At 38.0% G+C, this 27,886-nt stretch overlaps 2 protein-coding genes and 1 long non-coding RNA gene across 7 annotated transcripts in view; 1 reads left to right on the forward strand and 2 right to left on the reverse strand.

Annotated features, from left to right (window-relative positions):
- Positions 1–2,092, reverse strand: part of SNED1 (sushi, nidogen and EGF like domains 1) — an 83,039-nt gene extending 80,947 nt beyond the window's left edge. For 2 of the 4 annotated variants that reach the window (XM_087964969.1, XM_087964968.1), the window contains exon 1: positions 1,452–2,090. In XM_087964969.1, the coding sequence (XP_087821095.1) occupies positions 1,452–1,661 (210 nt within the window). In that variant the 5' untranslated portion in view covers positions 1,662–2,090. Of the gene's footprint in view, positions 1–1,451 lie in introns of all 4 variants that reach the window. The other 2 variants (XM_087964970.1, XM_087964971.1) reach the window with 2 other exon arrangements.
- Positions 2,093–9,055: 6,963 nt separating this feature from the next.
- Positions 9,056–27,882, forward strand: LOC148130915 (uncharacterized). The gene is made up of 3 exons (XR_015749463.1): positions 9,056–9,131; positions 23,969–24,007; positions 27,746–27,882. It is a non-coding gene; the product is annotated as an uncharacterized LOC148130915 (long non-coding RNA).
- CROCC2 (ciliary rootlet coiled-coil, rootletin family member 2) overlaps positions 19,862–27,886 on the reverse strand; it is a 90,986-nt gene continuing 82,961 nt past the window's right edge. For both annotated transcript variants that reach the window (XM_087964972.1, XM_087964973.1), the window contains 3 exons: positions 24,943–25,074; positions 22,438–22,617; positions 19,862–21,006 (listed from right to left, as the gene is read on the reverse strand). In XM_087964972.1, the coding sequence (XP_087821098.1) occupies positions 20,923–21,006; positions 22,438–22,617; positions 24,943–25,074 (396 nt within the window). In that variant the 3' untranslated portion in view covers positions 19,862–20,922. The remainder of the gene's footprint in view (positions 21,007–22,437; positions 22,618–24,942; positions 25,075–27,886) is intronic.

Below are 27,886 nucleotides of genomic sequence, written 5' to 3' on the forward strand. Positions count from 1 at the left end.
GGGTCTCTGGTTCGCGGGATTTAAAATTATGAGTTTGGTGGTCTCTGAGGTCCAAAAGGTTGGCGACCCCTGCTCTAGGATTAGCAAGCACTGTTCAATAAAAAACTGGGTCTGGAAGCCAGGATCTCCTTTTTGTCTCATCTCTTCCTGCAAACCATTGATAGCTTTTCTTACTGGTTTCTTATATATTCTTTCAGTTTTCACTTTCTTACTATTAACAATTTATTATAACAGTTGACCACCTTGCATGTAAGTTGTCATATTAAGTGACAGTCATAGTAAGTGGAACAATCTCTCTATCCTAATCATCCAGTAAATGCAAAACCTCTCTCTCATCAAATTTGAGTACTTGACACATGGACACATCTGTGTAATTTTCTTAGTATCATTACAGAAATGGTTTGCCGCTGTCTTTTCCCAGGATTTTTTAAAAAATAAAATAAAAATTCCAGTTCAACTTTTGGCCCTGAAATTCCCCTAATGGTCTCCCATCCAAATTCTAACAGACTTGGCCCCACTCAAGTTTTTAAGATCACCCAAGCTCAACTATGTGTCACTACCTAGCCACGCTGAGCAATCAAAACACTGGCTGTTAATATGAGTGATTCTATGTGAATTCAACAGCTTTCCTAACTTGTTTTCTTTTCTAACGTGTTAAATACTACATCTTCCATAATCATTAATCAGCAATTCAGTGAAGATCGGTATGTAATCTTTCATAACACCCCATTGTCTTTCTAGCATCCTCTTTGAAGGATGTGGGGAGAAGAGGACCGTGGGGAAGTTTAAAACACAACGCTTAAACTTTATTATCAGCCTCCAGCGCTAATCTTTAGGAAGTCAATTAAGACCTGAGTTTCCCTCGGACCCGGTTTGGTGGTTCAAAGGCTGGGGTCCCAAGCACTACAGTTAAGGGTGAGATCCATTGTGTTTGGATAAGACATTAGGATCGGTACCCAATGCTTTGAAGACGGAGCATCCTGGAGCAGGAAGCAAAACAAAAAAAAGCAAGCATCTGACATAGCAGTACAATCTAACTGGTAGGCGTATCATGGGAAAATAGTTTCCCAGTGGCAAGCATGGCAGTTAACAAATATTCAGAGATAAAATATGTTTTAGAAAGGGGCTAGGGCTGGTGCACGTAGTCAAGGCATTATTGCTCCGCACTAAGCATACTACTTCTCGTCTACGGAGATTCTCAGTCATCCTGGTCATGCTTGTCCCGAAGGTACTTTTTCAAGAGGCAGCTGGACTTTCAGAGCTGAAGAAGCTCCTTGGATGAGAGGCGAAACGTCTTCAAAGAAAAACCAGAAAGTCCAGTTGCCTCTTTAAAAAAAAAAAAAAAAAGCACCTCTGGGACTAACTTCTCATTAAGGAACCGCAGAGATGAGCAAAAGTCCCGCGCGGCGGTGCCCGCACTTTCCGTAGCACCCGACGGGACGACTACTCACGTAGAGCGCCGTGTGAGTCGCGCCGAAGAAGGGGAACTTGACGGCGATGGGCTGGAGACCAGAACCGCCGTCGTCTTGCTGAGGGGTGGCCGCGTCTCCCTGCGCCGGCCCGAAGGGATAAAAGCCAGCCAGCGGCACGGCGCCCTTGGCTCGCAGACGGAACCAGCTGCCGAGCACCAGCAGCAGCATCCATCCGGACAGGCCCCGCATCTCTTCGGCAGGCGCCGACAAGTAGGAGCTTGGAGACGGGGCCGGCTGAGAAGCAGCGTGCCTGGCAAGAGGAAGACAGCGGCAGCGAAGAGGCAAGAAGCTCCCCGGGCTCCTGTGGCAGCAGGACCAAGCCGGTTGCAGAGCCGCCGCCAGGCACCGCTCGGCGAGCGACCAGAAGAAGAGCGATTGCTCAAGCGAAGCCCCGCACGCTCCCTAAGCCTCTCTGTGCGGCGGCGAGGGGAGGGCACAGCGCCTCATTCACACAGGTCGGGACATACATATTCATATCCTAGTCAGCCAATTGGGATGGGATCTGACGGAGGCGTCCCGGGAACTTCGGGGCGGAGTTGGAAGGCTCAGCCTTCTCTTAAAGCGCTATGAAGATCCGTCGGGGGACAGTTGAGGCTTTGACTCGCGGAGCAGCGGCGGCCGAATGCAGGCAAGTTCGTTCAAGGCACACCGTCTTGCGGTCTTAAGCTGCCGTGCCTAGTGAGTTCCCTAAAGAAGGATGGGACCGGCTGCCGCTTTGCATTCCCCCCCTCCCCCACAGCTCTTTAGTAAGTCACAAGGATTAGTTAGCGTTTGGCATCCTTTTGAACTTCTTGCTCCCAAACCCCAAACTGGTTTTCTGCTTGCAGGCCTCGCTAGGAGGATACAAAAGCAAAGATTCTGCGCTACACCGAACCATAAGCGAGCTAAGCACTTGGAAGTAATTTGCTTTGTAATGTATAATTGCAAATGAACCCAAGCGCACCAACGTGCCTACCGTCCCTGTCCTATTGTTTCTCTTATTCTTTTATTTTTCTTATATGTACCCATTTCATGTATTCACAACTATGTATACACTTATACTTATTATCTTGTAAACAATTGGCAAATCAAATAAATAAATAAATAAATAAAAATAAAATAAAGACAACATGACTGCACTGTCTCTTGGGCATAGGAGCTCCTTGTGCTCAGAAAACAGGCAACATGGCCTAAAATACTTCTTAAGACTGGTAGGGGGGAACGTATCAAGAGCTTTTTTTCTGTCATATTCCGACTCTACTTCTCACTGCTTCTTGCATGAAAAGGCTTCCAGATTCCATGTTCATGGAAGTGTGGTTAAAATCTCATAGAGTCCGTGTCTCCCAACCCTCATTGACAACAGTGATCTAGTTGAAGCAAAGGTGTATGTGAAAAATATTTTCTTCTATTCCCAGAATCGATTATCAAAGAACATTCTTCTTTCTAGCAAAATATGATTCTCCCTTATTTTCTTCACTTTATTGCTATTTTCTGGATCTTGCAAACCAAGGCTGGCTCAACGATATACTGTGCCCTTAGGCTACAGTGACTGATGGTGTCACCTGATGATGATACAAAAGTCTGTATTTTTGGAATGATTTGGCAGGAGTGGCAATGTTGGGCATCACCTAAGCTTTGAAATGGATGCCCGAGCCAGTGTCTTCTTGGCCTTAGCCCCAGCTACAGATTCTAGTGTTTCAAGATGTTTTAAGACTAACCTGCAGTTTACTGGTAGCATAGGTGGACAGGCAAAAGCCACTACATTACAATCCAAGCCGCAAATTTTAGTCTAGCCAGTTGTGCAAACTCAGCTTGGGTGATCACTTTTATAGTTCAGAGTATCATGGATGCTATGAAAATTGAGTTGTTAATCATGATAATGTTAATCATGGTTAAGGGTGCATAATAATTGAGAAGAATTTAAATCTAAGCCACTTTAGTCTAAATTGGCAAGCATGTCAAGTACATGTTAGCCTATTGTAATTTGCTGTTATAAAATAGCATATAGGAGTGAATAAAATGTGGTTGTATTAATAACGGGCAAGCATGTCCTGCAACTGTAAAAGACATTTTATTTTTTAGATTTCTTTTATCCCACTTTTATTACTTTTTTAAATAAGGTGGTAAATATACCTGAGACTCCTTCTTCCTCCTATTTTCCCCACTCTGTTAGGTGCGCTGGGTGGAGAAAGAGTAACTGGCCCAATGTTACTTAGCTGGCTTTCATACCTAAGGCAAGACTATATCTCAGAATATCCTGTTTTTTTAGGCCAGAATCTTAACCACTACACTAAATGGGCACTCAAATTATAACCATTACACTAGATGGCACTAAACATTAGATTACAATGTGATTAACAAGTGTATGACTGGTGTTACAAAAAGATAGGGCAGTTAGTTCAGTTAACTGAGCTCAGAATCTGCAGAATTAATGCAAACACAGATTCTAAAATTAAGTACTACTTCAAGTATCCAAGCATCCTCATCTGAGTTCTTCTATAGAGAATTAATATTGCTATTAAAGATTTTATGAATGGTGGGGTGTGAATAAAAAGGACAGAGAAATACATTGAGGTATTCAAGGTGCTTGTTGGAAGTGGTACATGTTGAAATTTCTAATGGCTTTTGCAACTAACCAAATCTGATAGAGTACCAGACAACAGTATATTTCTATTTTAGTTAAGTTTTGTGGCTGTCCTATTTTTCACGCTCCATTTTTGTGTCTTTTAATATAGCCATGTTCATTGTTATGTGTGTGTGTGTGGGGGGGGGGCATTTTCAGGATCAACTTTGTACCCTTCCCTTCAACCTTTGACTTTTTAGGTAGATATCCCAATGGAAAGCTTATGACAAGTGTGACTATATGTATTTCTTAATCTATATTATTTAGGGAAATAAATAACTTCCTCAATTTTTCTTTTTGGGATCAGTTGTTCCACCCAAGTTCAGTTTCATACTCTTTGCATTCCCCTGAAATCATAATTCTTGTATATATTGAGGGGGGTGTCAGATTGCTGTTCATGGACCACACTAGCCTGAAGTTTACATTCAGAATCATCAGATTGGAAGGGGTTATTTGTGTTTTGAGTCCAACTGTGCTTGGTGCAGGAATCTAATCAAAGCATTTTTTGACAGAAGTTCTGCTTGAACATAGCTATTAAAGAGGTGTCCGTCACCTGTCATAGTGAGTGATTCTGTTGTTGAAGTACATTTCCTGTAGGGAAGTGTTTTTTTGCCTTTTTTTCCCAGCAATTCTAATGGGAATCTGTCTTAAATCAGTTATTCTATACCCTATATGAATGAGCATTATTACAGTACTTTAAATCATTATTCCTTATCTTAATGATAAAAAAAAACTTGACCTTTTTTCTGTTTGATATCCTTTCAGATATTTGAAGTGTATTATCATATTCTCCCTTACACATGCCCAATTTCTTTCACCACATTGACTACCTCCCCCCTCCCCCCCAATCATCTCATTACAATTTCCATGTCTACTTTAGTTGGTATGATTTTTTCTTAATGTTCAGTGTAGTCCACAGGTAATCACAATATTTGAGGCAAGAGCTGACCAGTGCAGAACTATTACTAGAATCCATGCTTCAGTTGATGCAGCCTGAAAATTAAATTTGCCTTTTTAAAAAAAAAACCATATTACACTGGCGATTCATATTCACCTCCAGTTTGTCAGAGTAGGAATGTTGGCTATGTGAACAATTGATTGCTTCGTAGCATGAAGCCTGAGAAATTAAAAATCAAGCTGTAAGCCGTGGGGAAAGATGAGAGAAAAAGAGTTTCAAATTTCAAATGTGGTAGATATAAGAAGTAACTTCACTTTCACACTGACAGGAAAAAATCAATTGCTTCAAGAGGTTCAAACATGCAATCAACATTTTTATTAGGCCATGCCTTGTCAAGTGTCAGGATAGTATCACAGCACTGTTGCAATTGGGGGAACAGGCAAAACTCTTGTCAAGGAAGGAAGAAAGGAAGGAAGAGACGAAAGGAGATTCATTTCACTGGAATGTGTATGTTCTACAAAGTGAAGTGGTACACTGGTCCTTTGGTTGTCTTGATGATGGTGGGCACTTATGCATATAGATAGGAGCCAGTGACCTGGAGCAGAGGTCTCCAAACTTGGCAACTTTAAGACTTGTGGACTTCAACTCCCAGAATAGTCTTAAAGTTGCCAAGTTTGACCTAGAGCTTCAAAAGCAGTGTGTATCAGGACTTCTCAGGCATATGTTGCCATTTAGGGAGCTTTTGAATGAAACCTGCTTGCTGTTGGTTCTCCCTTCTATTTGTTTTGACAGTAGCAATAGCACTTGGACTTATATGTGGCCCCATACTGCTTTACAGCACTCTCTGAACCGTTTACAATGTCAGCATATTGCCCCCAACAATTTGGGTCCTCATTTCACTGACCTTGGAAGGATGGAAGGCTGAGTCATATTCGAGCCTCGTCAGGGTAAAACTCCAGGCTGTGGGCAGAGTTAGCCTGCAATATTGCATTCTAGCCACTGCACCACCAGTGTTTAATGCTTTAGTATTGTTAAATGTTAAAATGCCCAACAGTAAGATTAATGAAACAAATAAGAATCCCAGCTTCTCTGATTTACAAGTCCACTCATTTAAAAATAAAAATAATAAAAAGCAAAGGTGCACTGTGAGCAATAAATAGAAAGCAGTAAATAGCCAGGGACAAAATGGCTGTGGAAGACAGTGACCTGGGATCAAAAGGAAGTGGAGATTCTGCAACTGTTGCACGGTAGCCAATTGGAAACATTTGCTTACAATGAAGTATAGCAGATAGACCACACAGCACACTTTGTCAGCAACAGTTAGAACAACTATTTGTAAGATGAAGTAAGACAAAGCAAAGCTGCCTTCGTGGTGGTCTGGGGGTAGGTTGAGGATCATGTGCACTTCTGTACTTTAAAAAAAAACAATTAGTCAACTGTCCCTGTGCCAGCGCAAACCTTAAGTCAGGTATTTCTCATCCTAAAGCTGTTGTTTAATTTCGGTTTCCTAAGTGATGAACTTTCCATTTGTGTCTGTTAAATTTCATCCTCTGTGAGAAGTTTATTTTTTCCTCCAAATAGTTACAGTACTGTGAATGGGGAAGGAACACGGACAAGAGCAAAACTCCCTTCCTACATCTTCAAAGTCCATTGATAGCATTGTAGTTGTTCTTTGCAAAAAAGGGACATATCTGTAGCTTCTACATATCTGCTACTTTTTAAAGCTTTTGCTCTGGAAGAGCATGTATTTCACCAGACATTTGGTTTGGTCAGCTTTAATCCCTTCCAAGGGAAAGTCATTGTACATTTTTTCCCCTCTTTGCTTTCTTGTAGAGCCAAACTGTTATCCACCCTGCCCTTCAGAGATCCATCTTTCTGCCCTCTATCCCATAGTGTCTGTTTTTCCATTTCCAAAGGATCAATGCCTGATTCAGAAGAATGATTCTTATGGACTAATTCTCAGAAGTTCTGAGAACTGAAGAAGCTTCTTGGATAAAAGTGAAAATGAAAAGTTTTCAAGGAAAGAACCAAGAAAGTCCAGTTACCTTTTAGAAAAGCACCTTTGGGATCTAAGTGTAATTTGTATATTTGGTACAGGTTATTTATAGTCCTTTCCACAGTCTGCATCTAGAAGCATCGTTGATTAGCTGCACTTTCCCATTTTCGGTTTCCTATCATATCATCTGTTTTATTCTGATGTTGTACATCTGATTATTGCAGTTTCTACAGTCTACATTTATAGAATCTACCTTTATAGTTATACTAAGTTAATAATTCTAGCAAACTGTTCAAAGAGTGCTGTAAAGCAGTATGGGGTCATAGATAAGTCTAAGTGCTATTGCTATTCTTAAAACAAATACAAGGGAGAATCAATGGCAAGCAGGTTTATTCAAAAGATCTCTAAATGGCAACCATATGCCTGCAAGGCTCTGATGCGTACTGCTTTTGAAGCTCTACGTCACTGGCTCCTATCTATATGCATAAGTGCTTACCTATCATTAATTTATCTCCTGCATTTACCTAATCCAAATTTTCCTGAAATCTAGGTTCCTTTGTTTTTATCAGTGTTAGTATCCCATTCATCCATTTGTTGATGTTGAATATAATTTGCCATAAAATCTATCAGTGTGTATAATTGCATCTATGATTGCTGGATAGCCTTGCACAACACTGGTGTTAACTGAATAACTATTAATTCTAATTGACATGATTCCGTAATTTACTAGTTTATAACTGAACATACATTTAGCAATATTATTTTTGCTCCACTCCTGAATATGATCTCGTGCTCTGAATTAGTGTATGAGGTAATTATCTGATTTAAAGTGGTGTAGCCCATTCCATCTGTTTATTTTCAAACATCCATGCTTGATAGACAAAAGTGACCACCCCAAATAGAAGCAATATATTGTTTATTTATCAAGAGTATAAGAATAAGATAGCCACATACTCCTCCTAGAACTTCTGAACAAGCTCAAGTTCCATTTGTAAAAGAGCAACATTTCCATTTTGAAATGTCAAGTTTTGCTTTATTTTATCTTGTCATATTCCAATTGTAAAGGTTCTTACAAAATAGCTCACTAGTGTTTGCCACATGTCAATATGACAGATCTACCAATGGAAAATTTTCATTTATTCTTTTTAACTTGTCTTTGAAGACAGTTAGTTTGATCTCCTTGATCAAATATCTCCATTCAATCTCCTTATTTACTTGCTTGGTGAGTCTGACTCCATGTTCACTTATGCAATGATTTCTTGCATCCATCTGCAATTCCTTGTCATTCACTTTATCAGTTTTATCACCTGGGCTGAGAGAAAGAAGCTATTGGTTTTTTTACTCTAGTGATAGCAGAAAACTAGTGGTCTTGAACTGAGTGGATGTGTGAAAGCAGTGATCTATAATAGGATTGCTGGGAAGAACAAGATTACTACTATGAGCAGCTTTCTGTTGAATAAATGTTGTATATGTGTAAATAAGTGCCTTTCAACCAGAAATACATGTGGCCCTTGGAGCCCATAGCTTGTCTAGTTCTACTTTGAAAAGAAAGGATTACAATCTCCAATAGGGCTCTCTGGTTTTGCATTCTAAGTTATACTCAGAAGAATGCAGATTCAGCTCTCTCAGCTATTAAACACACCAACCATAGATAACTGTTATTTGCTTAACCCAAATTTCTGTTTATTGCATAAACTGTAAAGTAATTACACAGGCTGAGTTTCTACAACATTTAGATTAATAACTGGTGAGCTAGTTTATGATCCAGTGTATCTTATGAATAGGGAAACGGCAAAAAGAAGATAGTTGAAGGGTTAAAGGAAAATATGAGATTTCAAAGGTTGCAAATATACATTGCAAATATATAGTCAATGACACATTGAGCTTTGCTGTAGTTTAGCTATATTTTGTTGAATATACCAAAATATCTGCATTCACAAATAGTAATTTATAAGTTTACAAACATAAAAAGTTGAATTCACATAATATTTAAAGTCTAAACAAATCATAGTATAATATGTGAATCTATGCATTTTTGTTTCTTTATCAGCTTCTCTCCATACCTTACCTTCTAATATATTTGGCAGTGTCTTCCCGAATTCTGAGCCAGGATTAGCAACATCTTGGTTGATAATCTGAGGAGCTGTTATTCAAATGTATATTGTAAGTACTCAGTCCTTGCCACTTAGATCTTTAATATACATCAGTTAAAAATGTGTAAAAGATTTTCTTCATCTGAGGTGCTGGTAGTCTCTTCTTAGTCCATTCACTATTCCACAGCCAATCTTGAACTATTTCCTCCCACAGCTCCTTGTAACTTTTCTACTTCTTTTTCTGTCTTCCCTCACTGTCATGTGGTTTAGAATTAATACTGTGGCAAGCTACATTTTACTGAATGAGAAACAATTAAATGGATGTATACAACTCACTAAGGCAAAATCAGATAACTCATGATGCAGTTTAGTACAATGACTGAGCCCAGTCAATCAATTCCTTGATTTGTAGATATTCTCTGGGTCCTAAGAATCAAATCTGAATGTTTGATAATGTAATTCTTGTAATCATGCTTGTGTATCTCTATGAATACAATGAAGAATTAAAGGACAAATTAAAGCTAAAAATATATATATATGACCAGAATCCAGAAATGAAAGGAGTATATGAAATGAAAGAGCCGTGGTGGTGCAGTGAGTAGAATGCAGTACTACAGGCTACTTCTGCTGACTGCCAGCTGATTGCAATTTGGCAGTTCATATCTCACCAGGTTCAAGGTTGAATCAACCTTCCATCCTTCCAAGGTTGGTAAAATGAGGACTCAGATTGCTGGGGGCAATATGCTGACTCTGTAAACTGCTTAGAGAGGGCTATAAAAGCACTGTGAAGCGGTATATAAGTCTAAATGCTATTGCTATTGCTATATGTCCCTGTCACTTTTGCTGTCAATCATAAAATCAAAGCTCTGTGCTCTAAAGATGATAATATGCCACAATAATATCCTACTAATTCCAATGAAGAATATATGTGGCTCAGATTTGAACTGTTGGCATCTTGGTGTTCTCTGAAGGTGCTTTTCTTCCTGCATCACATTTCATTAACAGGCTAGGTACATCATCAGTACATGAAAACAGTTCCAGGAAGAGAAGCATCCAAAATCCAACAATACTTGTGTACTGCATGGGGCAGATTGAACCGTCTTTGTGTTATAGAATAAATGAACACAAATTTAATATCAGAAAATTGGAAGGAGAGTGGACTTCTGGTTTGGGCTTCTTCAGCGATGGACCGAAATCACAATCGTCCACGGTTTTGATCCATGCTCGCCGCTGGAGCACCCTGAACTGCCCGGATTTGGGGCTGAAGTCACCCCATAGAGGTGGTGAAGAAGGGGGAGCTGTCAGCGGGGTTGAGGAGAGCCGCATCTCTCCTCCTCGGCTGGCCATTACTCCCTTTCCCAAAGGCGGTTGCAGCGGTGGTCAGAAATGGCCACCTCAAAGAAGAACCCGACCGGACAAGATTGTGCAGGAGGAAGTTTAAAGGAGAAAGTTTGACTGACTGGGTTGAATGGAGAACATCTATTTAAGGTACCTGGAACTTGAATTTTAAAGACTAATACTATTCCTAAAAAAGATTTTAAGCTGCGAAAGAGAAAGGAAACGGCTTTTTTCCCCTCTAACATCAACAGTTTTAACTGACTTGGAACATTAAGAAGAAGAGATTTGAATAAGAAATTGATACTAATCTACTTTGACATTAATAGGCTATTTCTAGCTGAAAATAGAGTGTCAAAGGGATAAAGATTCTTGGATAATTTAAAAACTTTCTTTAAAAAAAGAAAGAAAGCAGCGGAGGGAAAAAGGAAAAAAGAGGGTGGAATCTGGAAAATGGAGGAGACTACCTGGAACTTAAAAAAAAAATTGATAGTGGAATTTTAACAAGGCTTGCAAAAGATACATTGTAGCTGAAACTTTGTTATAAGATAACAAAGCCCCTGGAAAGAGAAAGTGAGAAAAGAAACAGTTTTGAAGCAAGAAACAGTTTTGGATTATTGAATGATTCCTGGAACTTTGGATGGAGGATCCTAATGAAATAAAATAAAATCAATTGGGGGTTGTTTAAATTTTTTTTAAAATGGCATCACTCCTAGAAGAGTTAAAAATGAGACTTAAAGAACAAAAAGAAGAAGCACAAGACGGAAGAGGATCTTTTGGCTTCGTATTTCAATTTTTAGAAATGGAGATCTTGAACTATGAAAAACAACGAGAAACACTGGCAGAACTAGAAGGGCGGGACAACGAAGAAGCCATCTTTAATGACCAAGCAATTTTAAGCAGGGTAAAAAAGGGAAAGGGAGGAAAGGGAGTTAAAAACTTAAGCATTGAAGCAACAACCAAAAAAAAAGAGTAATTTGAAAAGTAATCATAATATCAGGAAGAAGCAGAAGGGAGGATCACAGAAGAGAGAATCAGATAGAAAAGGGAATAAAAAGGGGAGGGAGAAAAAGAGTGGGAAGAGGGAAAGGAAAAGAAGCTACAAAAGACAGAAACAAGATATAGAGGTACAGGAAAAACGTACAAGAATTAAAGGTATAAACCTATTTAAAAGACACAGACAATGGTTAAAATTTAACTTAAGGAGAGGATTCTGCAAGGGTGCATGGGATAGCACTGTTATATTAGAAATAGAAAAGGGTTAGAAAATATGTTAGATGATTAAAGTGATAGAAAAAATTTCTATTGATGTGTAGTGGAATATTTGTTTGTAAAGAGAATAAGGCTCTCAATGATTTAAAAAGAACGTTTAAAAAAAACTGAAAAGAAACATGGAAGATTTTTATCAGTTGACAAGATGAACTTGAATAAGAATAATTATTGATTACTGTTAATAACTATTGTTTGGTTTTTTTTATTTAAAGACAGTAATAAGTAAAATATGAAATATAGATGATTAAAGTGAAAGACAACTGATATTACTAGGTAATGTTTGTTAAAAGAAATAGAAATGTAAAAGATTGTTATTAATATTAATGGCAGAGCTGTACTTAAAAAGAATAATTATTCCATTTACTATTGTTATACATATATACACAGATATATATACATATATACTTTTTTCTTTTAAGAATTTAGTGTGTATTTTAAGGGAATGTACCAAGCAGAATTCGATTGAAAATAGGTATGTGTTTATAAAATAGAGGTTAGAAAATGAATATTATAACTGTAAAGATGTAACTTAAATTTTTAAATAAGATTTGAAAAAAGATACAAAGGCGTTACACTCCAGTCTAGTAATTACAGGGGAAAATTTGTTTTATGTGAAAAGATAATATGAAATTGTAAACAGGACAGACGAAAGTATAAAAATATTGATTAGAAAGATTTTAAAAATTAGAAAAAGATATGTAATTTAATTAAGAAAGGAAATACCCTGTTTCTCCAACAATACAGCCTCCCCCAATAGGAAGTCCCAGCATATTTTATAGGCATGAAATGAAATTAAGCCCCTCCCCCAAATTAAGGCCTATATTAAAACATGCAAAATGGGGGGAATGGTGGGGGCTTGCCGTTAGGAAGTACTTTTGTTGCACACCCGAATATGGTGCTGCCTGCGTTGACCCCGATATGAAGTGCCCCACCAACGCTGAGGTCAACATCCAAGCCTTCGCCACCTGCCCACCCAAAGATGCAAGTGGGGGGAATTAAGTCACCCCGAAAAGACAGCCTAGCCATTTTTTCGGGCTCAAAAAAAAGACCTGGCCTTATTATATGAGAAACACGGTAGATAATTTAAAATAAGGCTATAGGAAGTAAAGAAAGGGAAAAGCTATTGAAAAAATTGTGAAAATAGTTATAAGATATGGATTAGAATGTATAAGATAAATATGTATTGAGTTTATGTCTGTATGGAGAAGTGATAACTCAGGGCCATGCTGTTCTCAAAAAAAGATATTTTATTTGTATTTGTATGTTTTGTGAAAACTTAAATACAAATTTTATTAAAGAAAATATGAAGGAGAGCGGAGAGCAGGACAGAACATCGTTTTAACTTTCTAGGTTTTCACATACTTGGTTTTCTAAGTGAGCAGAGATTTACCAAATTATTCACATATATGTGAGACTTGGTTATAATATAAAAATAAAACCAAAAGGGATTATATTATATCGAAAAACTCTAATCCTGCTTTCAGTTATAAGAAAAAAAAATATGCATCCAGGAGCAGCTTCAAATATTTGTTTACCTTCACATCTTTAGTCAGTTTTCTAATTATCAATATGTATAAAAATGACTGCTTTGATTCTAAATGGAATTTAGATTTTTTTTGTATTATGATTGAGAGTGCTATTGGGCTTTCCTACTTCTGAGGCAGAATGAAACTTTTCTGAGCCTGTCTGATAAAATAATTTGCTTAAGATAAACGCTGACTTTTTTTTAAGCTAAGACAAAGAGCTACTTGAGTATGGCATGTAGTTTAAAACACATATTGCGAGAAAGAATTTCCTGGTCTTATTTTTAGCATCTCAAAAAGAAAAAAAGAAAGCAACGTGCCAGTATTAAAAGAGGAAACAAAATCTTTTTACTTTCTTTTTGATAACTCTTATGCACATTCTTTCATTAATTCTTATATGGCCTTAGCCACATTTAAAACAAACATATCAGCTCTAGAAACCTTGACAGTTGTCAAGGACAAGATGAATATAGCTAGGCATGAATTTTTTTTCCTAACATGAACATTGTATTTCTGGGCATGGCCTCTAACTAAGTTAGAAGTTTCTGGCATAGCCTTCTGAAGGAATAATTTACAAATAGAATTCCAGGAAATACTTCAATTAATCCCACTAATTTTGATATATTTATTTGATGACTAAATCTTTGCACAAATTAACAGGCTTCTCAATAATGAGATTTTCACTGAACTTTAGTTGGACAAGCATCAATTTGATTGTGTTTAGTTTAACTGTCATGACTTGCAATGTTTACAGGTGTCCCATTTTTCCCTAGAAGAGTAGAGCTACACTGAAGATTTAAACCAGTCTTAAGAATTCAAGGGTTCTTGTGGAATTCTCAAGAATCAGGATATTCACAAAAATGTATTTTCCAGAGTGCTTGTGGGAAATCTTAACCCTTTGGCTACATCGATGAACACTTTTAGATCAGGGTAAGGTTAAATGACAGCAATATGCATGCACATACACACAGGATCAATAGATAGATAGATTGTTGTTGCCTGAGTCACATACAACACTAGGCATTAAACAATGGCTTTTTCACAAATGAAAGCAAATACCATACATGTCCCAGGATAATGCTGCAGGATCCAATCTGGGCTGGTCACTGGGACCAGAGGCTTTGTCTTCTGAGCTTTTGGACTCATGTTGGAACTCATCCTCAGGGAACTTTTCTCTACTGGAATGTGTAGAAAGAAGTTACCTCAGGATGGGCTCCAGCATGAATCTGAAAGCTCATAAGACTAAATCTTTGGTCCCACTGTCTGACCCAGACAGTGTCTCACCAACCCAAACATACCATGATATTATATAGCAGGGGTGTCAAACTCAAGGCCTAGGGCCTGGATCCGGCCTGCGAGGTGCTTAGATCTGGCCTGAAGGGCTGCTCTGGAAATAAGTGAAGGATTGGCCTGCGATGCCTCTACCAGCAAAAATGGAATTCAGGAGGGCCTTTGTTTTTGCTGGCAGAGGGTTGCAGGAGGCTATCACAGCCAAAAACAGAGCTCAGGAGCCCATTTTCACTGGCAGAGCACTCAGGCCACCACAGGCACCCCAACACTAGTGACTTCAAGCTGGACACACCCACCCTGTCCCCACAAGGTCGAACACAACCCTGATGTGGCCCTCAATGAAATCGAGTTTCATACCTCTGTTATATAGTATGATTTTTTTAAAAAAAATCCCAAACCTGGATAAGTTACCCAAATTGGGTAAAATTGGTTTTCCTTTGCTTCATGACACAAGAACCATTACCCAATCACAATTAGGGCATTTACATTGACTTAAAGTGTTTTATCTACATTGGGTTAAAAAAAAACAGTTTGGGGTAATGAAGGAAAAGTTTGAAAATCATTATCTTAGAGGTTTGTGATGGCGAACCTGTGGCACGCAGAGCCACTTCTGCTGACACACGAGAGATCGCCTGGAAAAGCCCCACTGCGCATGTGCGTGTGCCCCCCACCAGCCAGCTGATTGTCAGGTATCTGATGTAAATGTGCATGGGGAGATGCATGCGTATGCACAGGCACATGCAACGTGCGGGAGGGGTTGAGTGGAGGGGTGTGGTGCAGGGGGGTCACGCGCACATGCACAGGGGTAGGGGAGTTGCGCATGCATTGCATCATGGGTGCAGGCACATGAGCGCACTGCACACACACTTTTGGCACGCAACATGGAAAAGGTTAGCCATCACTGTCTTAGATGTTAATGGGCTTCAGACATCTATCTATCTGTCTGTCTATCTATCATTATAAATCGGAAGACACGTAGTCCCAGACAGTGTGGTTTGTCAGCAATCAGTTAATGCTTAATGTGACATGCAAGCCTAGCCAAGTATGCTTTATGCAATAAGTCTTGGTTAAATGAACCATGGCTTAGTGGTATGTGTGAAGCAGCTTGTTAGGAATGATAGTCACCTAACAGTTGGGTTGGCAATATATAAACCAGGATAGTCATTTAATACTGTTGTATCTTTAAGAGAATGTTGTAACCTGGGATTGGCTGAGGTTCCTCCAACAGCCATAAGATGGAGCCAGAAACTTGGTTTGTTCTCTCTTGCATTTCCCTGTTGCTTTTTGCCTGATCGTCGTTCTGCTTGGATTGCTGTGAGTCTTGCAACTATTAGCAAACTCTGTTTACTGAACTTTGATGATACTGGACTTCGTTTTTGGATTATCCCTGGACTGATCGTATTGAATACTACCTGCTTTAACCGTGAATGATTTGGACTGTTTGTTGGACTTTGTTTACCTGTTTACTGGAAGTAAAACTTACATTTTACTATTCAGTGTATCTGTGTACTGATTGTATGTTATTCATCACCACTCTTACTACGTTTCCCTGAGTGCACTCATTTTTCTAACAGGGAATACCTCAACACAGCTCAGTATTTTTCAGTGTAGAGATGATCGTCATTTCTCAACAGATTAGATCATGAGGACAAATAAAGCTTCTCAAATAAACAACTACATAGGCTATCCATCTTCCTGAGACATTTTAATAGGAAGCATCACAGCCAGCTAGGCCATTTTTCTTCTTGACAGCAAAGTTGGCAATCCACATGTTGAGAAGCCATTCCTTCCCCTGGAAGTTGGAAAACAATATAGGAAGTTCGTGGCTAAGAACATACTGTACATATAACAATTATTTTTCTCATTAGTGTCTTGGAAACTGAATTAATTAAAACAATAGATTCATTCCAACATATGGTACTGTGAAAGTTAACTTAAAAAGCAAGTTCTAATATTTCCACTTTGTGGCTTCACTCTCCTGGGAAACAAGTGCCACGAGTATGAGATCATCTCATTTCCTTTTCATACATAGGATTGTATACCATGGTAGCATTGTATGTTGTTTGTCATTCATACAGCTCTGGAACAGTTTTAGTCCCGCAAATGCAACTATCTCCTCTCATTGAATCACAGCTGAACCCATGTATGTCACTTGGCTATCCTGCCACATAAAGGGAGGCTTATTCCTATTTAATTCCAGCTTTATCTAGGGACATATTTTAGAGGATATACAAAAGCTCATTAAGATCCACCTATGCAGCTTACCACTCAGGAATAAAAGTTATAAACTAATTGACAAAGTTGTGCAAGAATTAGCTGAATAAACAGTGAACCTTTAAGCAAGTACATACTTTGTTTCCAAAGAACAAACTAATCTTTAATCCTTGCCTCTTTAGTTAACAAGTATTTGCTCCCTTTCCTGTTTGTTCCGTGTTGTTCTTTTCCTGTATTTATCTTTTTTATAAACCTCACGAAATTGCTGTGGTATGCAAGGTGGAAAAGATGCCTGAGGAGGCAACCAGATCATCTCCACTGGTGCTAACTGATTTTGTTGATGCTTGTATTCCAATGTTCCCTTAGATTAGCAAAGAAATCAGAATTCATAGACTGTGAATTATACATAACCCTTACTCATATTTGCATAGCACCCTGGTGAATTTTAGTAACAGAGCCCAAATCTGGTGGCCTCACTTTTTGGTTCTTTTAAAACTTTGCTTTAAATTTCTAAGGCTGGATACACCCATGTCCCTTCAAACATGCCATTCCATCCTAGCCCTCCACCTCTCCCCATGGAAAAATGTGATATTTCATCCCCACTCCTCTGGAAATGTGACTTCTATGAGTCGAAGTGGCAAAATAATAGCATGCTTCTTAAGACTACACGCCATGCTCCTTGGCCAATGATACATGGCTTTTCAGATCCCTGAAAAGAGTTTTCCCTTTTAAAAGATGGCAAGGGAGATAGGTGTTTCTTGTAGTTTGCAAAAAAAAAAAAAGTGTTTATGAAGCCGAGTTATAAGAAGCTCATGTGGTTGCAAAGAAAGTTGTACCTAATACTTCAAGTAATATTTACAATTACTAGCATTTTTATCTTGTCAAAATAAGCAAGTAAATTGACAGATTCGTTCCCTTATGAAATATATTTTACATGACCCAACAAAAGTTGCTGAGTTGTACTATGTAAGTTAAATTGATCATGACTAACATGTCAATCATACACTTTCCTAGAAATAAACCTATTGATATGTGGGTATTATTTTATTTAATAAAAGTAGGACATAATTGTGTGCCCATTCTGTTGCTTTCAAAGGAAGAGTCTCAAAAGCAGATCCTATGAATCCCTGGGACATGCTTCCAGGAACACATCTGTAAGATATCTTAATTTCAACAAACTGTTGTTGGATTTGTATCAAGTAACTCTGGTTTGCTTTTTGACTTGCTCTCATGTAAAGTAAGTCAGATCCCTCTTAAAGCTCCACTTCCAGTAGTCGGAACTATGAATTATACTATGGAGTTCATGATCCAAGTGGAGTATGAAATGGCTTAACAAAGCTGGTATTTGTTTTAATCCTTTTTCACCTTTCAAAACATACACATCCACACAATGGCAACTGTTATGATACATTTTGTAGAAAAACAAAATGTTGCAGTGTTTGTTGGTAGCTACAAGGGGAATGTTTAGCTTTCAGTGTTTGGAAGATAAATCTCTTTTCCACCGGGACCTTGTTTTGAAGCTGCTTGTATTCAATACTAAAAAAAGGCAGTAGAAATATCTGCTGTGGTAATTACTGCAAGGTCTGTTTCAGCGCTGAATGGAGGCCAAGGAACAGATTCCTGTGTAAGAACTGAAACTGAGCAGAAAAAGAACAGCAGGGCTCAGCATCAGATTAACTAAATTCACCCGTGGAAACTTTCCCTCATTGGAGCTGACTGTGTTAGCAATGCATACCAATTTTCTGGGATTCCCAGCTCTTTGCCCAGGCGTAGGTCAAAACCAGGTGGTGGAAATTAAGAACACAACAAACTCCCTTTTGCCGCTTGGCACTTAATGTTCTAGCATTAAGGGCAATGATTTATGTTATTTTATAAAATAACAAAAAAAGGATCATTAGTGCTAGAGTCTTATCTATGAGAGACAGGGCAGAAAGTGGTCCTTGGAGGTTGGCTAAATTAATCTTGATTTAGACAAGCTTAAAGAATGAATAAATCAACCACATTATGGGCACAGGCATGTCTGCATTTCATAAATAATGGAACTGGGATTTCATGCCAGCATAAAAATAGGTCTAAACTTATGGATATATACATTTTTTGCTTTATATGGAGTCTCAGGAATTCAGAGAAAATGTAAGTCAATCCTATAAAATGGCTGTCGTCTTCACTCATAAAACTGAAGCCACAGATAATACAATAGATTAAAAAGCACCAGTTCACTAGAATGTCTTTATTATTCCATCTGTACCATTCCAGCTTATCTTTTCTGTTTTTCTAGATAGGGGAACATACAAAGCAAGTGAACAAAGTGCCTCAAGTGAATAAGATCCCTCTAATGTAGGCATCTGTGGAAATAACTGGGCTGCTAGTGGTGTTTCCTAACTCTAAATTTTCCTGCTTTTAAAGCTTTTTAGATGCTATAATTCAAGTGGAACATGAACTTTGGCAACCACCACAGAAAATAAAGGGTTTACAGGCACATTAGTGCCTTTATATGCCATGGTATGGATCTAGTTCTGGAGTCAAACAATATGTATACAAATCAACATTAATAAAAATGACTGCAAATTTCATCATCTGATTCTTGATGCGCAGCATGTAACCTTAGTAAGTCAGCTTTAAGCAGATTTTAGCCATCAGAGATTTTCTCTAAAGAACCATGAAGAGTATTTTCAAAATTCCAGTAATTCTTAGCAATCCTTAACCTCCTTTTATAGAAGTATCAGGTTATTTGTTTAGTAATCATATCAGATGAATACATTTCGATCTTACTTTGTAATACAAGTATGACGCACTGTATGGGATTCAATTTGGACAGTGGGTCCTTTATGCTGTGTTTAATCAAGAAAGAGATCAACGCAATAGGGAGTTATAGGGGGCTGTTTTAACTGTTGTAGCAAGAATACTTGAATAAAGAGATTTGGGGATATCAGAAGGACAAACAGATTGTTTTGCCACAAAAGTTTTATTGGCTACAGTCCCCATCATCAGATGCATAAGTGATCCTCAGCCGTCTTGACAGCTTATACTATAACAAATCTGCCACAAAACTTTCTGCTGTTAAAAGTTGTCCAAATTTCAGGGCTACTACATCTTAAATACTATCTATTGCAAACATACTGTATAGTGTATTTCTTTATAAAATAATGCAAACTGCTTTCCTCAATTTAGGAAATGTGTTTTTACATCTTTATTTTACTCACTGGCAACATGCATTTCCCAACTTGATTCGGAAAATCAAATATTCATAAGGAAAAAATGTGCAACAATGATAACAGGTGATGTTTACAGCAATTCCAAGATGGCTTCTTGTCATTCCCAGGGAAACCAGTGTTTGATTCCAGAAGGGATTTCTTGGAGCCTGTCAGCTGGCAGAGTGGGTGGATGTCAAATGTTAACACTTTGACATATCTGGAGTCCAGCATGTCATAAAATGACTTAGGTTTGAATTAATCTGGCCACCTGCCACCATGAAAATGGGTTGATGTTCATAGACACAGCAAACATTCGATCAATTTTTGGGTATTGTTTTCACTATTCTTCCTAATTTCTCTATACTGTGTTATGAATTTGGTGCCAGCAGAACTGTGTTTTGGTATGATGCACAGGTTAATAGTGACACTGAGTGACTGCAACCAAATAGCCACCTCATGTATAACTATGCAGGAAGAGGAAGTTATAATTTTGCACAGTGCATCAAGCAATATTTGCCAGCAGGAGGGAAAATAATCTGACAACTGATGGAAATGCAGATATATAAATAGCAGGGTGCTCCTAGCAGACACCTGGAATGTCAAAGTTTGTACAGCCAGTACTGAAAGCTCTAAGAGATCATGCAGGGATACATCACCCCAAGACCCAAACAAATGAGAATCCCCTCCCTGTCAGATGTTCTAACTGAATTAGTTAAGCACTGGTGCCCTGGCTTTCAAGCATCTTAAAGAGAACAGCTGCCCACACAGCAGGGTTTCCTCTTGGCAGTTTGCTGCCTAGTTATTTGGTATCTTTACTGTGCCTTCCAAGTGTTCAGAGTATGTGCTATTTGGGTGGAGAAATACTGCATGCTAGCATTGCTCATCTTGGATCTTCAATTTCTCTGACTGTGCTTCAGTTGAGTGCCCTAATGCAAGAAATGAATGAATCCAAATCTTGAGTGTAAGAATCATGCTGAAGGATGGATTTGCTTTTGGGCCATCTGAGATCCAGGTGCAATGTTTGGCTTATTCATCATTTTACTGTATGAAGCACCTGGCTCAGGTACACCTGCCGTCTTCTCACTTCTTTATCCAATTGCTCTTTCAGAGAATTCACCTACAAAAACATAAGCATAGGCAAAGATAAATATGAATAGATAATTTAATTCAGAGTTATGACTTCAACTGCAACCAGTATCAGATTCATCAGAGCGGCATAATGAATTTTGGGGACAAATCATCCTTCTTGCTACATTCTTCTAGTACTTAAAAGTTTTCAGATTTTGACTTCACAAGCCCGGTAAGTATTAAAGCTGAGTCATTGCAACTAGGTCATAGTTACTATGTGTGCTTCATGACCCTAATGAGGATGGATTTAGATTCAGTTCTCACTGGCCTAAACCAATCCTTCATCTTCACATTCATTCAATTTCCTAAAATCAAAGCTGTAGGGATAGCATAAGCACTATGTTCAATTGTTTTAATTAACACCCTTAATTGTTTTCTATGACTTCATTCCATCACTTTCTTCACTTCTAAAAACTTGCTTACAAATGAGAGAGCTTCAGATAGAAAATTATGGTAATTTGTTTATAAGTATTTACACACAGTCCTGATGTGATTCTCCTACTTTATTTTCTCTTGTTGATAATTAGCTTGAATTATGATTAGGAGGCAGTGCTGATCAAATACTGTATGATCAAGCTAAAAAAAGTATAAATTCAAATTTGGATTTATTCTACTACAATGTGGGAGGAAGTCTTATAACCTTTTCTTTCTTTGGGAAATGGCTCAAGTATTGTGAATATTAAAATACTCACAAACCTTTTTAATGCCAGTACATTGAATCTTCTGGTTTAGGATCACCAAACAATCCTATTAAGTACAGCTGCAGTTCCTATTGTAAGACATTCTTGTGCTGAGCATGAATCAAAATTGAACTTTGCACCCTCCATCATCTTATTTTATTCCTCTCCTTCCTTATTTTATCCTGGAAGCCCTTATTTATCTCATAGATTGGCTGGGTTCTTTTTGTGCATTCATAAACTATAACATAGTTTGTTTGGTTTTGGCTTAAATTCATGTGTAAATCCAGCCTATGGCATCTTCAAATCATGAAGAAGACAAAAATGATTTAGAAGAATAAGTTTTGCTCATTGAACTAAAGCTTGATTAACCAAAGCTTATTGAATAAACTACAATCATCCATCCATCCATTTGTAACACTAATAGGATTTCTAAACTCAAATATTTTAAAAAAATATTCATCAAGAAAATCCAATGGACAGAATGATTTTTTTTCTGCCCTGCTTTAAGATATTTGGACTGATGTTCATTCACAGAGGAATTTGGAAAAAAATAAACTCTTTTCTCCCTGATGTCTTTAAACAAACCAAATCCTCTGGATTTTCTTCATTCTTTCAACCATTATCCCAATGCATACAAACATGGGAAATTTATATAAACCTTTCAGTGTGCATGTCAGTATTCTATTTACAGATTTTAGACATTATTAAGAAAAGAAAGTCAGTCTACACCTATATTATACCTGTTCTTCCAAATTTTTCACCCTTTGCCGATGGGTTCTTTCCTGGGATTGCAATGTCCGTTCGGCTTGGAGTTGAGCACTGCGTAGTCTTTCTGTTTCTAGTTCCATGTCCATCTGATGTTGTGATGTCAGTTCCATCAGTCGCTGGGCCTGTGTTTGTTCCAGCTCTGCAATCTGAACCTAGAATTTATTTATTTATTAGTTAGTTAGTTTGTTTATTTATTTGATTTGTCAATCACTTACAAGATAATAGATATAAGTATAAACATGAGTAAGAATACAGGAAATAGGTACAAATAAATGGGGACAATAGGACAGGGACGGTAGGCTTGATTGTGCACTTATGCACGCCCCTTACAGACCTCTTAGGAATGGGGTGAGGTCAATAGTGGTTAGTTTGAGGTTAAAGGAGTGGGGGTTAGAGGATGTAACAATAGAGTCAGGTAGAGCATTCCAGGCATTGACCACTCTGTTGCTGAAGTTGTACTTTCTGCAATCGAGTTTGAAGCGGTTTATATTGAGTTTGTATCTATTGTGTGCTCTTGTATTGTTGTGGTTGAAGCTTCATGGGGGTTTATGGGGGTTCATAGCTTCATGGGACTGTGATGTTGAATATGTTGGTAAAGTTGGCTTCCAGAGCTTCATAACTGCAGGGGTCAGCAATGTTTTTGTTTTGTTGTTGAAGGTTGCATGCCTTCAGAGGTAGCAATAGCACTTTACAGCAATCTCTGGGCAGCATACAATGTCAGCATATTGCCTCCAACAATCCGGGTCTTCATTTTACCAACCTTGAAAAGATGGAAGGCTCAATTCACCTTGACTCTGTCAGGTTCAAATTCCAGACTGCGGACAGAGTTTGGCTGCAATACTGCATTCTAACGACCATTCTAGCCACAAGGAGCAGGTAGTCCTTGACTTACAATAAAGAATTGAGCCCAAAATTTCTGTTGTTATGCAAGATATTTATTATGCTCCATTTTACGACTTTTCTTGCCACAGTTATGTGAATCACTGCAGTTAAGTTAGTAGCACGGTTCTTACATGAAATCAGCCTTCCCCATTGATTTTGCTTATCAGGAGGTTACAAAAGGTGATCACATACTTGGGACACTGCAACTGTCATAAATATGAACTATTTGCCAAGCATCTGAATTTTGATCATGTGACCATGGGGATACTGCAATGTCATAAGTATGAAAAATGGTCATAAGTCACTTTTTCAGTACCATTGTAACCTTGAAACGGTCACTAAATGAAGTGCTGTAGGTTGAGGTTCTAACCTGTACTCTGTTAACATGATAGCCTAACCTGAAGCAAATGGTGGGTGGGGCTAAAGGATCTTTTTTGTCTCTGATAATACCCTTTTCCTGTTCTTTTTTCTGATTCTTCTCCTGTTTTCTTAAAGTGATTTTTCTTTTTTCTTGCAGGTAGCAGATAAGGGGCAGGGCATGTTCACCATAAGCCTAAACTGGTCTCTTGTAACAGAAGAAGACCTACATTAATAGGTATTGTATTTCCTTCTCTCTGCCAGGGTTCCAAGTAATAGATCCATATCAAGCAAAATTCCAAGGCAAGTAGATTCCTCAAAGAATAACTTTATTGGAACTATCATTTTGGCACATATCTGGTGAAAACTGACTCTGAAAACTCCCGTGGTTTTCACCTAATTAAAAGTTAAAAAAAATCTACTTTCTCAAAACAATCAGTCACATGGTCCAATCACAGTGTGATATGGCAACTAAGCCTTCCTCTGACCAGGTGTGAGAATGTCCTTGGTTCCCAAGAGAAAATACTTTGCTTTGGCTACAAAATCCCCTCTATCTCAAATTGCCTTTCCCTGACCTTCAGCTCCAGTGTGGCAACACTGAAGCAATCAAAATGGCTTTGGTCAGGTCAGCTTCGGGGTTGACAGTCTCAGTTATCTACATGGGCTGGATTTTGTAATCTGTGTCTCCATGTCAGATCTTAGTGCATTTGGAAAACAAATGGAAAACAGACAAGAAAAAAAGCATAACTAGAACTTGTTTAGCTGCCTTCCTCTTGCCATTCAATAGAATTCACCAGAATGAATATTAATCTCCACCAAAAATATCCCCCAAAGCATGCAGACAATTGTTTGCTTGCCAGTTGCTCATGGATTTCATTTCACCCTGCCTTTACAACTTAGTTTATAATAATTAGAGAAATTATTTCTTCTCTTCTGCAGTAGAATATGATCCATGACCTTTTAAAGAAATTGAGTGTTAGGTATGAGCATTGGCTGCTTTCTCCTCTAATTATTGTGCTTGAAGCGACTGTGAAGAGGTGATAAAAAAATAAATTATGCTGTTCATCAACATACCAGCCAAAGGATAGATGGGCTGTTAGAACAAGCTGTAAGTTTTTCAGACTAGCAAATAAGAATGCAGAAGTATACATATTTTTATTTTACAAAGCTCTCCGTAGCACTACTTTATGAATAATTAATCTCTCTAGTAACCTCTAGGTTCAATAAGTTCAACAAACCTGCAGGTGTTCATTTTGCATCATGATGTCTTCCATCTCCTGCTGAAGGCTACTCACGGATCGATTCGGCTGTCCTCTCATCTGACTGAGTCTAAAAGTATCATCTTCTTTCCCAAATTTCTCACGCTCTGCCTACAAAAAGGACACCAAAATTCCTTATTCAAAGATAATGTTAAATTAGAAATTATTTGGTTCTTGCTTAGTACAATCTGTGAACGTAATTTTGAGGTACTGTTTATGAACCATAATTTGTGGCTTAATATTGGTGTGAATCAAACCAACTGAGCACAATTGAACCCAGTACTTGTATTTGCCAATGTGCTGCTTTCATATACTTTAGCTTTATTTTGGCATTAGAATCACACATATTGATCGTACAATGCAATTCCATTTTGCTTGTTTCTGTTTTAATAATATAGTCTCTAGTATACAACAATTGTTTTCTATCAGGTTCTTAATGGTCATAATTGGTTCTGTCCTCCCATCTCATCTTTCTTGCACTGCATATTTGGAGAATGTTTGATGCAAGCATGATAGTGGAATGAGCACTTAAGGTACAAAGATGAACATTGAACAGGATGACATGTAAGAAGTATGGATGTTTTATGTTCAATGGTGAGGAGAAGTAGGGAAAGAGGATAATATTTGCAGGTGCTGTCAAAATAGGTAAGATGGTGGTCATGACATCATTAAGAAGCATGGTTCTTTGAGTACATTTATTAACATTGCATCTACATATAAATGGATAGGGCTTCAATCATGATGCCACAACTGTCACCTTTCCTATTTTGAACCCTCTTTGTGGGTATTGCTGCATGGATGAGAAATATAATTCAGATTCAGTTACCATGGAGTTCTTAGTGGTACCTGGGCTTGATTTTTTGCTTATAGTTATTTCATTACCCAAGTAGGTAACATCATCAGTGCAAGTGAGTGTGAGATTTGCTGCAGTAGCTTGCCCTGCCAGTTTTAGTTTTTTTCTTGATGGCCTCTTAATTATTGTTTTCTGTCTGATCGTTTGTCTGGCATTGATCTTTGCTTATTTGAATGTTGGCAAGTAGGGTAAATGTGTTCTATAGGAATCTATATCTCCATTTGATTTTCATATTACTCAGCCTCATGCCAAAAAGGTACAGAAGGAATCCCCTAGAAGACATCTGATCAGGCTATCAAAATTGGCTGATCTGTTTTTTTTTCTTGGATGCTGTTCTTGGACACATGTTTGATGAACTTATTTTATCTTTAAAAGTCTGGCACATCCCACTGCAGCATCTCATGGAGCTGCTTTATCAGAATCAATAACATTCCTAAATGTTTTTGTCTGATTAATGCTAGTAACTAGGTCTATTGCTTTGTTTCATTTTAAACTTAAGTGGGGATTTTGACTCTTCTCTGTTGCAGTTGGTCTTGTTGTTTAGCCTAGGGATTGACTTACCGTAAGCCAGACAGCTAATATATAAACTTACTTTTCTTAAAGAGAAAAAAAGGAAAGTTTTGGAAAAAGGCGTTCTCTTTCTGTAGGATGCATTCCTTAAACCTAGATTCATATCTGTTGAGGTAAGTTTAGTAAATGTAGAACATGATATGTGGGCTTCCAAACTTCAGAGTATTGCAGAAAAGAGAAGGGTTTTTTAAAATATCTCTTATAGCTGTATATCTCAAATAGCTGTATTTTTATAATACACATGGTAGCTTTAATAAATCACACAAGAGGTAGCCAAACATCTAGCAGTAGAGATAACACCATTATAATGGAAAACTGTGTGGCATCCTATCTCAAACCTTATTTTTGCATTAGTTCAACCATTCTGAACAATGCTGAGACTGTGATCCAAAGGGAGGGTGGGGAGAAAAAGCATCCCTCCCAATGTTGCAAAATATGTTTCTCAAACTGAAAGAGACACAGAAGCAAAGAATGAATTGGCTGTGGGTTGCAAGAGTTAATGAATGTACTTCTATGCCAGATGAAAAAACTTCCAAATAACAGCTTGGAAGAAAGGGATATTCTGTCCCTTTAAGACTCACTAGAAGAAAATGTTAAATAGAGGAGAGAGAGGTAAAATCCAGAATAAATACATGGCCAAAATCCAGAATAAATAAATGGTCACATCCGGATTTCCCCTCTGGAGACATCAATAAAGAGTTTTTATGAGGTTGATATGAATTACCTTCGCTGGCCTGATGTTCTGGAACTCATTAACTAGAATCTACCCTTTCTTCAGCCCAGGGAAAAAGGTTTTACATAGGGGAATTCTGGGGCACTATACATATGGCTATTTTATGCTTGCAGAGATAAATGCTTCTAACATTATTTTGCCATAACAGAAAAATAGCACATTCGTCACCCTCTTCAATTCTCCAGCTAGAAAAATCTAAGAACAGTAAATAATTTCCAACAAATGCCTGGCCTGACTTTTTCTATCACTTCTGGAGGGACCTGGCAATAACATTTTTAACTCTTTCTAGGGATACTCACAACAGCTAGAAATAGAATAATCATGGCCACAGAGGCAGTTCGGGATTTTAAAAATAAAAATCTTACACATAGAGCATAGGAAAAAATCACAAGATTTTAAAGAAAAACAAGTGAGCCAAAAAGCCTTAAATTAGCACAAATGACAAAAGATTCATTAAATTAATCAGATCTGAAGCATAGCAAGGAATATCTATGACTTGCTCTGCATGGCACCCTAAGTTTATTTTGACTTTGCATGTGAAATTGGTTAAAAAGTAGTTAACCAGAATTTGCATTCATGTTCTTTAAAATTTATTCTAAACATAATGATATGTATTTGCCTTCCAGCTTTTGGACCCAGAGAATGTCAGAACAGCTGCAAAATGGGAGAGGGTTTTCCTCCTTCTGAAAGGGACACGAAAGGGAGTCCTATGGTACATTTTTTAAAGATAATAACCCCATCAAAGTACTGCCAGCCTGGCCAGTCAT

The sequence above is a fragment of the Notechis scutatus genome, chromosome 4 (assembly GCF_049901735.1).
Source record: "Notechis scutatus isolate UNSWTSFEM ecotype Mainland chromosome 4, rNotScu1.2, whole genome shotgun sequence".
Taxonomy (NCBI): domain Eukaryota; kingdom Metazoa; phylum Chordata; class Lepidosauria; order Squamata; family Elapidae; genus Notechis; species Notechis scutatus.